The sequence below is a fragment of the Phyllopteryx taeniolatus genome, chromosome 2 (assembly GCF_024500385.1).
Source record: "Phyllopteryx taeniolatus isolate TA_2022b chromosome 2, UOR_Ptae_1.2, whole genome shotgun sequence".
In the NCBI taxonomy this organism is placed as follows: Eukaryota; Metazoa; Chordata; class Actinopteri; order Syngnathiformes; family Syngnathidae; genus Phyllopteryx; species Phyllopteryx taeniolatus.
In genome coordinates, this window is record NC_084503.1 from 40,177,519 (window position 1) to 40,191,277 (window position 13,759).

The following is a 13,759-nucleotide window of genomic DNA, read 5'->3' on the forward strand; positions in this document are numbered from 1 at the left end:
AAAAGCGCTGTTCGACCACTGATAGCGTCTTGGCAATGCCTGGGTGACATACCGTTCGGTTCGTGTGAGCCCAGTGGATGACTTTTCCCCTTAAGGTCGGAACCACATAAAGCCTGTTCTCGGGGCAATCTTCAGGGCTAGGAGTGTCTTTCAGAGCCCCTTCAACCGCAGTCTCAATGTCCCAAACAAAAGCGGAAATGAAGCATGACTTAGGCAAAATAGTCTTAGGGTCGGACAAAGAACTCTCCTCGGAGAAAATGCGTGACAAAGCATCTGGCTTACCATTTTTAGAACCCGGTCGGTATGATAACGTAAAATTAAATCTAGAGAAGAAAAGAGCCCATCTAGCCTGCCTCGCATTTAATCTTTTGGCAGTTTTAATATATTCAAGGTTCTTGTGATCTGTCCATACTAAAAACGGAGTATGTGCCCCCTCTCCATCAAAGCCACCTTGACTGCCAACAGTTCACGGTCGCCAATGTCATAATTCTTTTCAGCTGGGGTCAATTTTTTGGAGAGAAACGCACAAGGATGTAACTTATCATCCTTGAGAGACTTCTGGGAGAGCACTGCTCCTATTCCGGCATCAGACGCATCGACTTCTACCACAAACTGCTGTTTGAGATCTGGCAAAGTAAGGATGGGAGCGGAGGTAAAGCTCGACTTAAGTTTTTGAAAAGCTGCATGACAAAGCGGGTTCCATACAAAAGGTTTGTGTGGCGAGGTAAGATCATGCAAAGGAGAGGCTATAGAACTGAAATTCCTGATGAATTTCCTGTAGAAGTTTGCGAACCCTAAGAACCTTTGTACATCTTTGCGTGACGTGGGAGTAGGCCAATAAATAACGGCATCGACTTTGCAAGGGTCCATCTTGACTTCACCTTGAGCCAGGACGAAACCCAGAAAAGAAACGGACGCCTGGTGGAACTCACATTTCTCAGCCTTGACATAGAGTTGATTCTGCAGTAAGTGCTGCAAAACAGAGCGGACATGAATAATGTGAGTCTCCTCATCATCTAAATAAACAAAAACATAAACATTCAACATGTCGCGCAGGACATCGTTGACAAGGTTCTGGAAAACAGCTGGAGCGTTAGTAAGCCCAAAAGGCATTACCAAATATTCATAATGTCCCGTTGGTGTGTTGAATGCTGTTTTCCATTCATCCCCCTCCCTTATCCTGACTAGATGATATGCATTTCTTAAGTCCAGTTTTGTGAAAATCTTGGCTCCCTCCAGGAACTCAAAGGCGGTGGAGATGAGAGGAAGAGGGTACCTGTTTTTTACCGTGATCTCATTGAGACCCCGGTAATCGATACAGGGTCGCAGGGTCTTGTCTTTCTTGTCCACGAAGAAAAATCCTGCTCCCGCAGGGGATGAAGATGGGCGAATGATCCCGGCTGCCAGTGATTCTTCTACGTATTCCTTCATGGCCTTGTGTTCCGGCCCTGAAAGAGAGAACAACCTCCCTCGTGGGGGTGTGGTTCCAGGCAGCAAGTCAATAGCACAGTCATAAGGTCTGTGGGGTGGAAGGGATTTGGCCTTGGACTTGGAAAAAACATCTTTAATATCCTGATAACAGGTGGGCACTTGAGATAAATCAGGATCCGCAGATGGGGTCTGTGGAGTGTCCTTAGAAACATGACCCTGAACATCACGTGGCGGCTTGAAACAGTTCCGGGCGCAATTGCTGCCCCATGACATAACCTGCCCAGAGGACCAGTCAATGTGGGGGTTATGTAATTTCAACCATGGGTTCCCTAAGATAACGTCATGATTCATGGCGTCAAAAACATGAAAACTAATACGTTCCGAGTGAGAATCAGGGAATGTCAATGTGAGTGTTTGGGTGCGGTGAGTGATCTTGCCCATAAAACTGCCGTCTGCAGCATAGGTGTTGCGGTGGCGTTTTATTCCAAAGGTTCTAAGGTGCATACGTCTAACAAGGATGGAGTTGAGTAAATTTGCATCAGAACCAGAGTCAATTAAAACAGGTGTATGAATTTCTTGATCAGGAGAGCATAGTGTCACTTTAGGAAGAACCCGTGTAGGGTCTTCCTTAATGAAATTCAGACTCACCTCTCCCGTGCCCTGGCTACCGGCACCGGCAACTTTGACGTGACAGTTGCTCACGGAACGACCCAACTGACCGCAGTAGAAGCACCGCCCTTCCCTCAGCCGGCGTTGACGTTCCTCAGGGGAGAGACGGAACCTGCCCAGTTGCATGGGCTCATCCGTGGTGACGCTAGCCAGTGGATTGAGACTGGCAGCAGGGAATCTGCCTTGGTTTGGCTTGTCACCGAGGCTCGTCCTCCAAGTGCGCGGTGAAGCATCCCTCCGCCGAACTCCATCCAGCTCGCGATCCAAAAGCCTTCTGTCGATCTTGAGGGCGAGAGCGATGAGAGTGTCCAAGTCGGTTGGCAGGTCTAGCGGGACTAAATGATCCTTGACGGCGGGGGATAGTCCTTGAAAAAAGGCATGGAGTAGCGCCCGATTATTCCAATGAGTCTCAGCTGCTAGAATGCGAAACTCAATCGCGTAATCTGACACCCTGTGCTTGCCTTGTTGTAAGGTGACAAGGGAGCGAGCTGCCTCACAATCAGGAGTGGAAAATTGAAAAATTTGCTCCATAGTCTTGACGAAAAAAGCCCATGAATGACACGCGGCGGAATTCCGGCTCCATTCAGCAGTAGCCCACGCCTCCGCACGACCAGTCAGGTGGGAAATGACGAATGCGATCTTTGCCCGCTCGGTGGGGAAGGCGGTTGCCTGTAGTTCAAAGTGGAGTTCGCACTGCGTGATGAACGGCTTAATGTTCCCAGATTCTCCAGAGAACCTCTCCGGTCGAGAGAGCTGTGGGCAGACAGCAGCGGAGGTGGCAGGTGGCTGCATGGTGACTACTTCACACGGAAATACCGTGGCAGTACTGGGTGTGGTGCCAACTGGTTCCTTCTCTTGAAAAAAATTCAAAAGAAATTCAAACTGCGAGGCCACCTGTCTCTTCATATTGTCCTGATTCCTTGACAGTCCCTCTAGATGAAGGTGGAGGGCGGCAATCTGCTCATCCTGCTTCGCGAGGCGTTGACCCTGCGCTTGAAGGGCTTTGCGCACCGGGTCTGAGTCTGCTGGGTCCATGTTCTGGCCAGTTCGTTCTGTCATGAACGGAACAGAGGATAGGACCCAAAAATGCACGACTCCAAAACAAATTGACAGTTTCCAAAAAGAGAGGTTTAATAGACGGGCATAGGTCGGTACACAGGCAGGCAATCCAAGAGAGGCAACAGTATCCAAAAACATGAGGCAAAGAGACAAGGTCGATAATCGGAACAGGGTCAAGTCTTACTGTGAATCTATGACGTGGAAACAAGGAATGCTGGAACGCGACGACAAGGTACAACGAACTGGCAACGAGAGGAAATGAGACACGAGGTTATATACAAGGGGTAATTAGGGTGAACGAGGCACAGGTGATGAAGATGCTCACATGAGCAGGTGTGTGTGAAACAGGGGGGGAAGACAAAACCCGGAACACACACATATGACATCCAGACTGATGTTGTGTAAGGTTTTAATGTAAAAGATTTGCGCATGCATAACAAGAAATTCCTCATGAATTAAATCTAAATGCAACTTGCTTTCCATATAATATATTAATATAATATATAATATAAATATTATTTATTACATGTATATTTACATATGGCGTGTAGTCAAGACTGCTTTTGTCATTGCTATTTATGCCTAATATGAACAATATTAAAGATTCAAGATGTTTGTCATGCACTAGGAAAACAGCAATGAAATTCTTACTTTGCTAGTCTCCCTCCACTCAAAGATAATATTCATCCATCCATCAATTTTCCGTACCACTTTATCCTCACAAGGGTCGCGGGCATGCTGGAGCCTATCCCAGCCATCTTTGGGCGAGAGGCGAGGTACATCCTGAACTGGTCACCAGCCAATCACAGGACACATATAAACAAACAACAATTCGCGCACACATTCACACCTCACATTCACACCAATTTAGAGTCTTCAATCAACCTACCATGCACGTTTTTGGGATGTGGGAGGAAACCGGAGTGCCCGGAGAAAACCCACGCAGCCACAGGGAGAATATGCAAACTCCACACAGATGGGGGCGGGATTTGAACCCCAGTCCCCATAAATGTGAGGCAGATGTGCTAATCAGTCTTCCACCGTGCCGCCCAAAGATAATATTAATATAAAAATTAAATAAGAACAAGTAACCCTAACGCTAATATCCAATATCATAATATATAGCAAAACAAAATCATGAAGGTATTTGTCTTACCATATATAAAGTGTCGTTATCGGTAGGTTCCACTTTTTATGCGTAAATTCTGCGATTCAAAGCTTTCGACAAGCTTCAGGTTAACTTTGGTATGCCGTAAAAGCTCTTTGGATCAATCTTATCAAATCTGAACAGCTGATAACATAACACGACACTATAATTATTACATTAACAAAAACAACAACCTATTCATAAATGCTTCCATGATTATTTTTACACTGAAGCTTATATCACGATATATACCGTTACCGTGAAGGAATATAATTTATACCATGATATGAATTTTACGTCATATCACCCAGCCATGTGCCCTGCGATTGGCTGGCGACCAGTTCAGGGTGTACCCCACCTCTCGCCCGAAGATAGCCAGGATAGGATCCACACCCGCGGCCCTAGTGAGGATAAGTGGTACGGAAAATGAATGAATGAATGAATGAATCACCTAGCCCAATTTCACATAGCAAATATTGCACATGCCAGAAACCGCCACTCCTCAGAAAACAAAGAGTGACTCCACCTCTGAAAAACATTCCTTTACTGTGTAAGACCTTGTCAAAGAGTATTATTCTGTTCTTAATTTACTGGGAAAAAAGTTCTGCTTAGTGTCAGCAAGGGACTCTTGATCAAAGTCATTAGTCACTTGGTTTGGCCTCTTTGCTGCTGAATAATTGAGGCATTGAGAGGCTAAAGGATTTGATGATGGTGGCTCATGAGTTAAGAGTTATAATGAGAATTCCCTTCTCAAGGCAAGGCAGAAGATGACAGAAAAAAAGAGGACAGGAGGAACATGTGTTAATAAAATGGGAGGACAGAAGAGAAAGTAATGCTCCTTTTTTCTTTCTCCGCTCTGAGCTCTGTCCAAACATTCAATATATTATATACAGTACAATGCTGCTCATCCCTCTTTGGTTTGTTTCAACACATTCTATGAGAGCTTTGTTTTAGCTAAGGAGCTAAGCACGCAAACTCTCGGTCCATTACCTGCATTCTTTTTTTTTTTTTTTTTTTTGTCCTGTTCGGCTATTAGGTCAAGAACGGAGGATCTGTATCCCTTTTATGCCGGAACAGTTTTACTGTGGAGTTTTTAACCTGCCGCTGTGGTTTCTTAGCATTATAATTGAAGTTCATTGAGAATCAGAGTCTAACAGAACAATGTTTCTAGAGGGGAGAGAGAAACGAAGACAAAAGACAAACCACTAATTGTAAACAGGATGAGAAAAGTAAATCATTACATATCTACAGCAATTAAACATTAGATATGAGTGTTGTATGGGGCTGTAGTGCTACACCCTGTGAGGAAAGGACAGGACAAGCTAGAACAGGACAAGGACAGGAGAAGAAGCATGCAGGACGAGGGTCGTGAACCCGGCTGTACAACTGAAGTGTGGTAGGAGTGGCTATGTAAATTATAAACGTCTACAGGACCAGAGTGTGAGTGAGGGGATACCCAAGCAATTTGCATATTCATGAGTTATTTGCCGCAATAAGTGAGTGGCCCCACACCTAGTGAAAGAGTCCAGGGGGTGTGTGCCTGTGGACCCAGAGCGGTCCGCCGGCCCCACCGAGGCGCCCGGCGCCCACACGCCCTGCCACCCCCACGCCCCGCCACCCCCACTAGGAGAGCCAGACACCCCCCCAACCCGCAGGACCCACGATGGAGCTAGTCCCCACCCCGCCCAAAGATGGGAGGGTTCAGGGAGCAGCCGCGGGTCATGAGAGGGGAGCCCCAACACCAAGCAGTCATCCAGCCCCCCCGAGTGGTGTCGTGCATCAAAATTTGAAGAGGCCAGTGAGCCGGATGGGGGGTTGCGAGGCAGGGCTGCCAGGCACTGCTGACAGCCAAATCACCCCCACCCAAGACCCACCGTCCCCCAGAGATGGGTGTATGTGGGGCATTCAAAACATGGGGGCAGGGCGCCCGGACCGGGAAACACCACAGACGTGCTGAAAGCCACACCTTCCCGACCCCACACACACACCCACACAGTCCCGCCAGCACGCACTACCCGCCCCGAGTGTGGGAGGTGGACTTCCCCCAAACCAGGCAGAGGCAAAAACTCAACAGCAGGCCCCACAGCCCGCAGGGGAACACCCCCCCACTCGCCACCCCCCACAAGAAGATGAAGAGGCGACCACAGCGGGACGCAAAGAATGGAGAAAAGAGGAGGAAGCCCCCCCCCCTCCGAGATCGGGAAGGAGTGAAGAAAGTCCCACCCCCACAGACGCCGGAATCGCAAACACAGGGACAATAAGAGAAGATCCCCACTCCATGCATGTGTCCTCTTACCATGCAAATCAGTCTAAAATGTGAGAAAACACAAGCTAACAAACAAACAAAAAATAAATATATAAAAATAATAAACCACCCAAAAATTAAGTAAATAAATGAATACGAACGATTGCACCTCAACGCACCTGGCTGTCAAACTCCTGAAGTTTGCAGATGACACCACTGTCATCGGTCTCATCAACGATGGTGACAGGTCTGCATATCGACAGGAAGTGGAGCGGCTGTAGCTGTGGTGAGGCCAACACAACCTGGAGCTGAACACGCTCAAGACTGGAGAGATGATCGTGGACTTCAGGAGGCATCCTTTGCCACAGCTGCCCCTCACGTTGTCCAGCTGCCTTGTGTCAACCCTCGAGACCTTCAAGTTTCCTGGGAATTACAGTCTCTCAGGACCTGAAGTGGGTGATCAACATCAACTCCGTCCTCAAAAAGGCCCAGCAGAGGATGTACTTCCTGTGGAAGGAAGCACGGCCTGCCACAGGAGCTGCTGAGGCAGTTCTACACAGCAGTCATCGAATCAGCCCTGTGTTCTTCCATCACAGTCTGGTTTGGTGCTGCTACAAAAAAGGACAAACTCCGACTGCAACGGACAATCAAAACTGCTGAAAGGATTGTCGGTACCCCCCTACCCACCCTTGAGGACTTGCACGCTGCCAGAACTAAGACAAGGGCGTGCAAAATCCTCTCGGACCCTCCCCACCCCGGTCACCAGCTCTTCCAGCTCCTTCCCTCAGGTAGGCGCTACCGATCAATGCAATCTAGAACTAGTAGACATTCCAACAGCTTCTTCCCTCTTGCAATCAACTTCTTGAACAGCTAACTTACAATTCCATTACAACAAGCTGGCAACTTTTTGACTTGAGTTCGTTGTCACATTTCTGTGGGGCCAATTATGTATTACTCGTGCACTCACTGTAGTTGTCTCGCCGTGCTGCACTATTTGCATATAGTGGCCACTCATGCCAGAGTAGCATCTGCTCCATTTGCACACTGATTGAGGAGTATCTGTAACATTTGCACAACCATTGTCCCAGATTATCGCAGTACTCGTCACTTTAAACCGCATACACTCCTTGAAGTCTCAGTGCCCTTTGCACAATGGTCATTGCACCGGACTATTGCGATATTAGCCATTCGAACTGAGGACTCTGCATCTTTTTGCACAATTGTTGTTTGTTGTTGTTTTTTGTCAATGTCTTTATGTCTCCAAAGTGTTCTGTAAATTGACTGTCTGTTGTACTAGAGCGGCTCCAACTACCGGAGACAAATTCCTTGTGTGTTTTGGACATACTTGGCAAATAAAGATGATTCTGATTCTGATTCTGATTCTGATTCTATGGAGCACTTTATATTGTATACGCTGTAAATTTGTGTTTTTTGTATTGTTACAAATTGGTATCCAGTAGCTATGGTCAGCGGACATGGAATGGTCTTCTTAAATCAAAGGTCTGCATTGATTTAGTACATGAAATAAATTTAGAAATTTCTGAGAGATTTCTTTTACTTTGCGGGAGAAGCTACACTATTTGCTTTTAATTTATTGTATTGAAGAAAGTTTCCGCCTGTTATTTGGAATTCTTGGAACCGTTCATCACGTGTCCTAAAAACATTATCGTTAAATAGTTGTTGTAGGTTCCATGTTGTTCCCATGTACTAAAATGAAGGGGTATATTATTAGTTTCAAAATCCGGATTATGCCAGATTGGAGAGAGCATACTGGGAGCTAATTGAGATCCTGTAGATTCTAAATTTTGCCACCAAGCCATTAAGGTGGATGCGATTATGGGGTTCTTGAAGCATTTATGGCGTTTTAAGACTTGTGGAAATAAATGGGAGTTTTGGGAGTTTGATGTTGTTGCAGTTCCAATTCTTTGTTCCAATTCTAGCCAAGAATCATACTCCTCATTGTGGTCCAACCATTTGATGATGTATTGTAATTGGTTAGCTAAATAATAGTGTTTAAAGTTGGGAGCATTTAGGTCTCCCTCCTGTTTACTTTTCTGAAGAATCGATAGATTAATTATTTTTTTCTTATTTTTTGAATAAAGATTTGTTAAAGCAGAATCTAAGGTTTGAAACCATTTAAATGTGGTCTCAAATGGAATCATTGAGAATAAATAATTTATTTGAGGTAAGGTTTTCATTTTTATTGTGGCTATTCTTCCCAGTGGTGATATAGGTAAATTATTCCAGCGTTTTAAATCAGCTGAGATTTTTTTTCCAGAAGTGGTGTGTAATTTAGATTGGTTAGCTCTATGAGTATGGATGGTATATTAATACCTAAATACTTAATGTTTCCTATAGGAATGGGGTAATCTGGGATTTGATCTGCAGGATTCCATGAGTTTGCTGTTATAGGGAGTATTGTTGATTTTGTCCAGTTGATAGCGTAATCCGATATTTATGAAAATGTTTTAATGAGATTGAAGACTGCCTCAAGAGATGACTTGGGTTCCTGTAAATAGAGAAGACTATCATCAGCATACAGATTGATTTTGTGTTCTGTCACTAGCGAGCAGATAGCTTAAATATTAGCATTCTGACGGATAGCGGCAATATTGCAAATAGCATTGGTGAAAGTGGACAGCCTTGTCAAGTTCCTCTTTGTAAAGTAAAACTTTGTGAAGTAATCTTTTTTGTAGTGACTGTCGCTTTCGGCAAATTCATCATGTCCAGTGTATAGCATTTATTGCTATACAAAATTAGTTTATGCTTTTATACTCTAAATTTGTAATACCATCCATCCATCCATTTTCTGAGCCGCTTCTCCTCACTAGGGTCGCGGGCGTGCTGGAACCTATCCCAGCTGTCATCGGGCAGGAGGCGGGGTACACCCTGAACTGGTTGCCAGCCAATCGCAGGGCACATAGGAACAAACAACCATTCGCACTCACAGTCATGCCTACGGGCAATTTAGAGTCTCCAATTCATGCATGTTTTTGGGATGCGGGAGGAAACCGGAGCGCCCGGAGAAAACCCACGCGGCACGGGGAGAACATGCAAACTCCACACAGGCGGGGCCGGGGATTGAACCCGGGTCCTCAGAACTGTGAGGCTGACGCTCTAACCAGTCGGCCACCGTGCCGCCATTTATACCCTTTACTCCATATATATACAGGCATATTTTGACCGATTGAACAAGTCATGTTATGTATCGAGAAAATGTTTGCCTTGTGGGAAAGCAAAAATACTGCTGTAGCAGCCCTGCATATTGGTCATGAGTCTGTCTGCAACACTACACTATCTTGCTTCAGAGGTGAAGTCAACTGTTTGATTGAATTGAAAGGTAGGTTTCTATTTTGTCCAACGTACGTCTTGTAGAGACGTCTTCTCTTGCATGCTATTTATACTATATATTTACATTTCCTATCTTCACTAAACGATGCATATTTCCCCATTATAAGAATTGTATTCTTGTCTTTTCACCCATTCTCAAGTGACAGGCTGAATCCTGTATGGCTGTGTATTTACATTTTTAACACCAGAGTCATATTTAATTTGCCTGTTATTTTGTTGTTCAAAGTTGGTTATTCTCCGTTAAAACGCGGTTCCAGTCAGACCTATGTGACAATTGTACTGTATCATCAAATCACTTATTTCGGTGTTTGGCGACTCCGTGTCACTATCGCTTAGCAATTAGCATGGCTTTCCCGCTCACAGACTTTCCCAGCTGCGGGGAGCGGCGCATCGGGGAAGACATGACCCAGTGCCGCTTGACGCTGCATTGAAGCATGCATATTTATTACCGCGACGTACGTTTGAAGTGTCAATGGTCAATGTGTCCTGCAATTTACATTAGTTCTTGCAGCTAGCTCGCTGCCTTCTTCATCAATGCACAAGCCGCTAATCCAGTTTGGGTGTCATGTCGAGCTGGCTCAAACCAGGGCTGTACATAGCTGGCTAGTCATTGCTTTGGAAATTTGTTACAATTATCCGACAGCTAAAGTTAGCCTACTAATATTTACCACCAAAAATTTTCAAAATTGTTCATCTTCAACTAAAAAGTTGAAATTTGAGAAAATTCTACATAGTCCTTAAGATCCTTCTTGAGAATGATCAAATAACAAGGGCTATTTTACACTTTTACTGTGATTGATAAGAACATTAATCAACATTTTATATAGTTTCCCATTTCAACCGCTTTTATACTCACATCTTGGTGATGAAAAGTGTCACTCGTGTCACTTCACTTTATCTCTGTACTCGGCTAATACTGACAGCAGTGCTACTGCCACTGACAAGAGCATCATTATACAGTATTCCATTTTTACAAGGCATGATTTAAATCTATCAGTCAATATTCTACTGTGATTGAAGGATTTTCTTTTTACAATTCAATATTAAAATAAAGAACCCAGACCCAGTGCCAACCTTGTGAATGTCTTTTTTTCTTGAGTACAGCTAACGTTAGATTCAAGGACAGTGAATGAGACACATTACTTTTTATGCCTTTGCTGTTTTGCCACAATATTTTGTTCCATTTGGGTTCAGTACATTTACTGTGTTCAACAAGCTTGTGCACACAAAGAATGGGAGTGTGATGACCATAAAATGCAAAGAAAGCTTTCAGGCTCTTCACAGTGTGGCTCAATTGTCCTTCGGTGTTAAGAGGCAAGCTTTCTGGCCAATAGTACTCATGTGTCTATCTTCTCAGAGCATTGAGTTGTGAACATTTTAGAAAATGGTGCAATATCTTTTAGACAAAGCATTATTTTCACCTATTAACCCAGGCACTTACTATAATTTTTAATAGTTCACCTAGTGCTGTGTATGATTATCTAGAACAGGGGTCACCAACCTTTTTTAAACTGAGAAGTACTTCTTGGCTGCTGATTAATGCGACCGGTAACCAGTTTGACACATACACTATATTGCCAGACGTATTTGCTCCACCTGCCTTGACTCATATGATTTTAAGTGATATCCCATTCTAAATCCATCCATCCATCCATTTTCTAAGCAGCTTCTCCTCACTAGGGTCACGGGCGTGCTGGAGCCTATCCCAGCTGTCATCGGGCAGGAGGCGGGGTACACCCTGAACTGGTTGCCAGCCAATCGCAGGGCACATTCAAACAAACAACCATTCACTCTCACAGTCACACCTACGGGCAATTTAGAGTCTCCAATTAATGCATGTTTTTGGGATGTGGGAGGAAAGCGGAGTGCCCGGAGAAAACCCACGCAGGCACGGGGAGAACATGCAAACTCCACACAGGCGGGGCCGGGGATTGAACCCGGGTCCTCAGAACTGTGAGGCTGACGCTCTAACCTGTCGGCCACCGTGCCGCCCATTCTAAATCCATATAGTTTAATATAATGTTGGTCTACCCTTTGCAACTATACCAGCTTCAACTCGTGTGGGGAGACTTTCAGCAAGGTTTAGGATTGAGTTTATGGGATATATTTGTGAGGTCATACACTGATGTTGGACGAGAAGGCTTGGCTCACTGTCCACTCAAAATCAACCCAAAGGTGTTCTATCGGGTTGAGGGCAGGACCCAGTCAAGTTCATCCACACCAAATTCTCTCATCAATGTCTTCATGGACCTTGCTTTGCGCACTGGTGCACAGACATGGATATGTTGGAAGTGGTCATCATCAAGTGGTTTCATTTCTATTGATATTGATTACCCGCGACCCTAGTGAGGATACGTGGAACGGAAAACAAATGAATGAATGATATTGATTAATGTACTGTAAGTGCACATTGTCCATAAATGTAAAAATAAATATGTTAAAAAAAAAAAAAAAAAAACTCAGAACGTGCCCGCAGACTACTCATTTGGTCCTTGGGGGCTACCTGGTGCCCGGGGGCAACACGTTGGTGACCCCTGATCTAGAAGACAAAGAGAGCAATGAAAACTTTATCAGGATCCAAAGAACTCCAGGCAATGATTGCATGTGTGCTAAAAATTAGAATGGTTTGCATTGTAAAATCACATCTTAACTATGTCCTTTTTTTTTTTTAAGGTTCTCTCATGTTTGTTCTCTGACCAATCTGTTACCGTTGATGCTAGTGCTAATGCAACACAAGAAATGTCCACAAATCCAAATGAATAATTGATTTATTTCCTTTGTTATTTATTATCATATTAATATGGTTGATTAGAGAGAGATTAGCTGTACAGTCACCTCTTAAAATCAGTTTCTAATAAAAGCTGGACGTGATTTCCTGTACTTATGATTTCTTTGGGTGTGAACAAACACCAGAGCAGCTGAGTTGACTTAAGTGATAGAAAACAGTATATACTGTATGCTTCATGAGAACTACACTTATTGTATGGTGTTTTGACAATTAACATCTTGGCAAAAGGAAAAATATTCTACAACCCACAAAACTGTAATGTGTATATTACAGAATATCATGTTTTTTACCTTGATGGGCTTGTTGTTTTATGGTTAATGTAATTTTCGAACAGCAATGGTTTAATTTAAATTGAATTTACCAATATCTTCTTGATTCCTTTCTTGAGCTCCTCAACTAGTTCCGTCAATAACATTAAAACTATCTAAGCCTCCATGTTTCGCTTTTAAATACATGCATTCATTTATGAATTAATTATTGTTAATAATCACGTGGAGACCTCAGTGACTCCTCAAATAACATAAATGAGGTAATGTTCAGTATTATATCACATGTTGACTTCCTCACTTCTCTGTTTGTCTAGCCTGCGAAAGTGACTTCTGGGGTCCCCACTGCACTAATCGCTGTCAGTGTCGGAACGGTGCCAAATGTAACCCAATCACAGGAGCCTGCGTCTGCAGAGATGGCTATCAGGGCTGGCGTTGCGAAGAACCGTGTGAGCCCAACTTATACGGCAAAGACTGTCTGCTTGAGTGCCAATGCCTGAACGGTGCAACATGCCACCATGAAAGCGGCGAGTGCCTCTGTGCACCTGGATACACCGGGGCCTTGTAGGTAGCTCTTCATTGTTGTTAATGTCTTAACTGGATGTTTCTTGATTTCTGTAGAAATAAATTACATTGTAGATTATCTATCCAGGCGGCACGGTGGGTGACAGGTTAGAGCGTCAGCCTCACAGTTCTGAGGACCGGGGTTCAATCCCCAGCCCTGCCTGCGTGGGTTTTCTCCGGGTACTCCGGTTTTCTTCCACATCCCAAAAACATCCATGAATTGGAGACTCTAAATTGCC

General features: G+C 44.4%; 1 protein-coding gene across 7 annotated transcripts in view; it reads left to right on the forward strand.

Annotated features, from left to right (window-relative positions):
* LOC133474472 (multiple epidermal growth factor-like domains protein 11) overlaps nt 1–13,759 on the forward strand; it is a 296,652-nt gene that overhangs the window by 205,245 nt on the left and 77,648 nt on the right. For all 7 annotated transcript variants that reach the window (XR_009787515.1, XM_061766236.1, XM_061766238.1 and 4 more), the window contains exon 6: nt 13,274–13,520. Coding sequence is in view for 6 of the 7 variants with exons in the window: in XM_061766236.1 (XP_061622220.1) it covers nt 13,274–13,520 (247 nt within the window). In the remaining variant the exon portion in view is untranslated. The remainder of the gene's footprint in view (nt 1–13,273; nt 13,521–13,759) is intronic.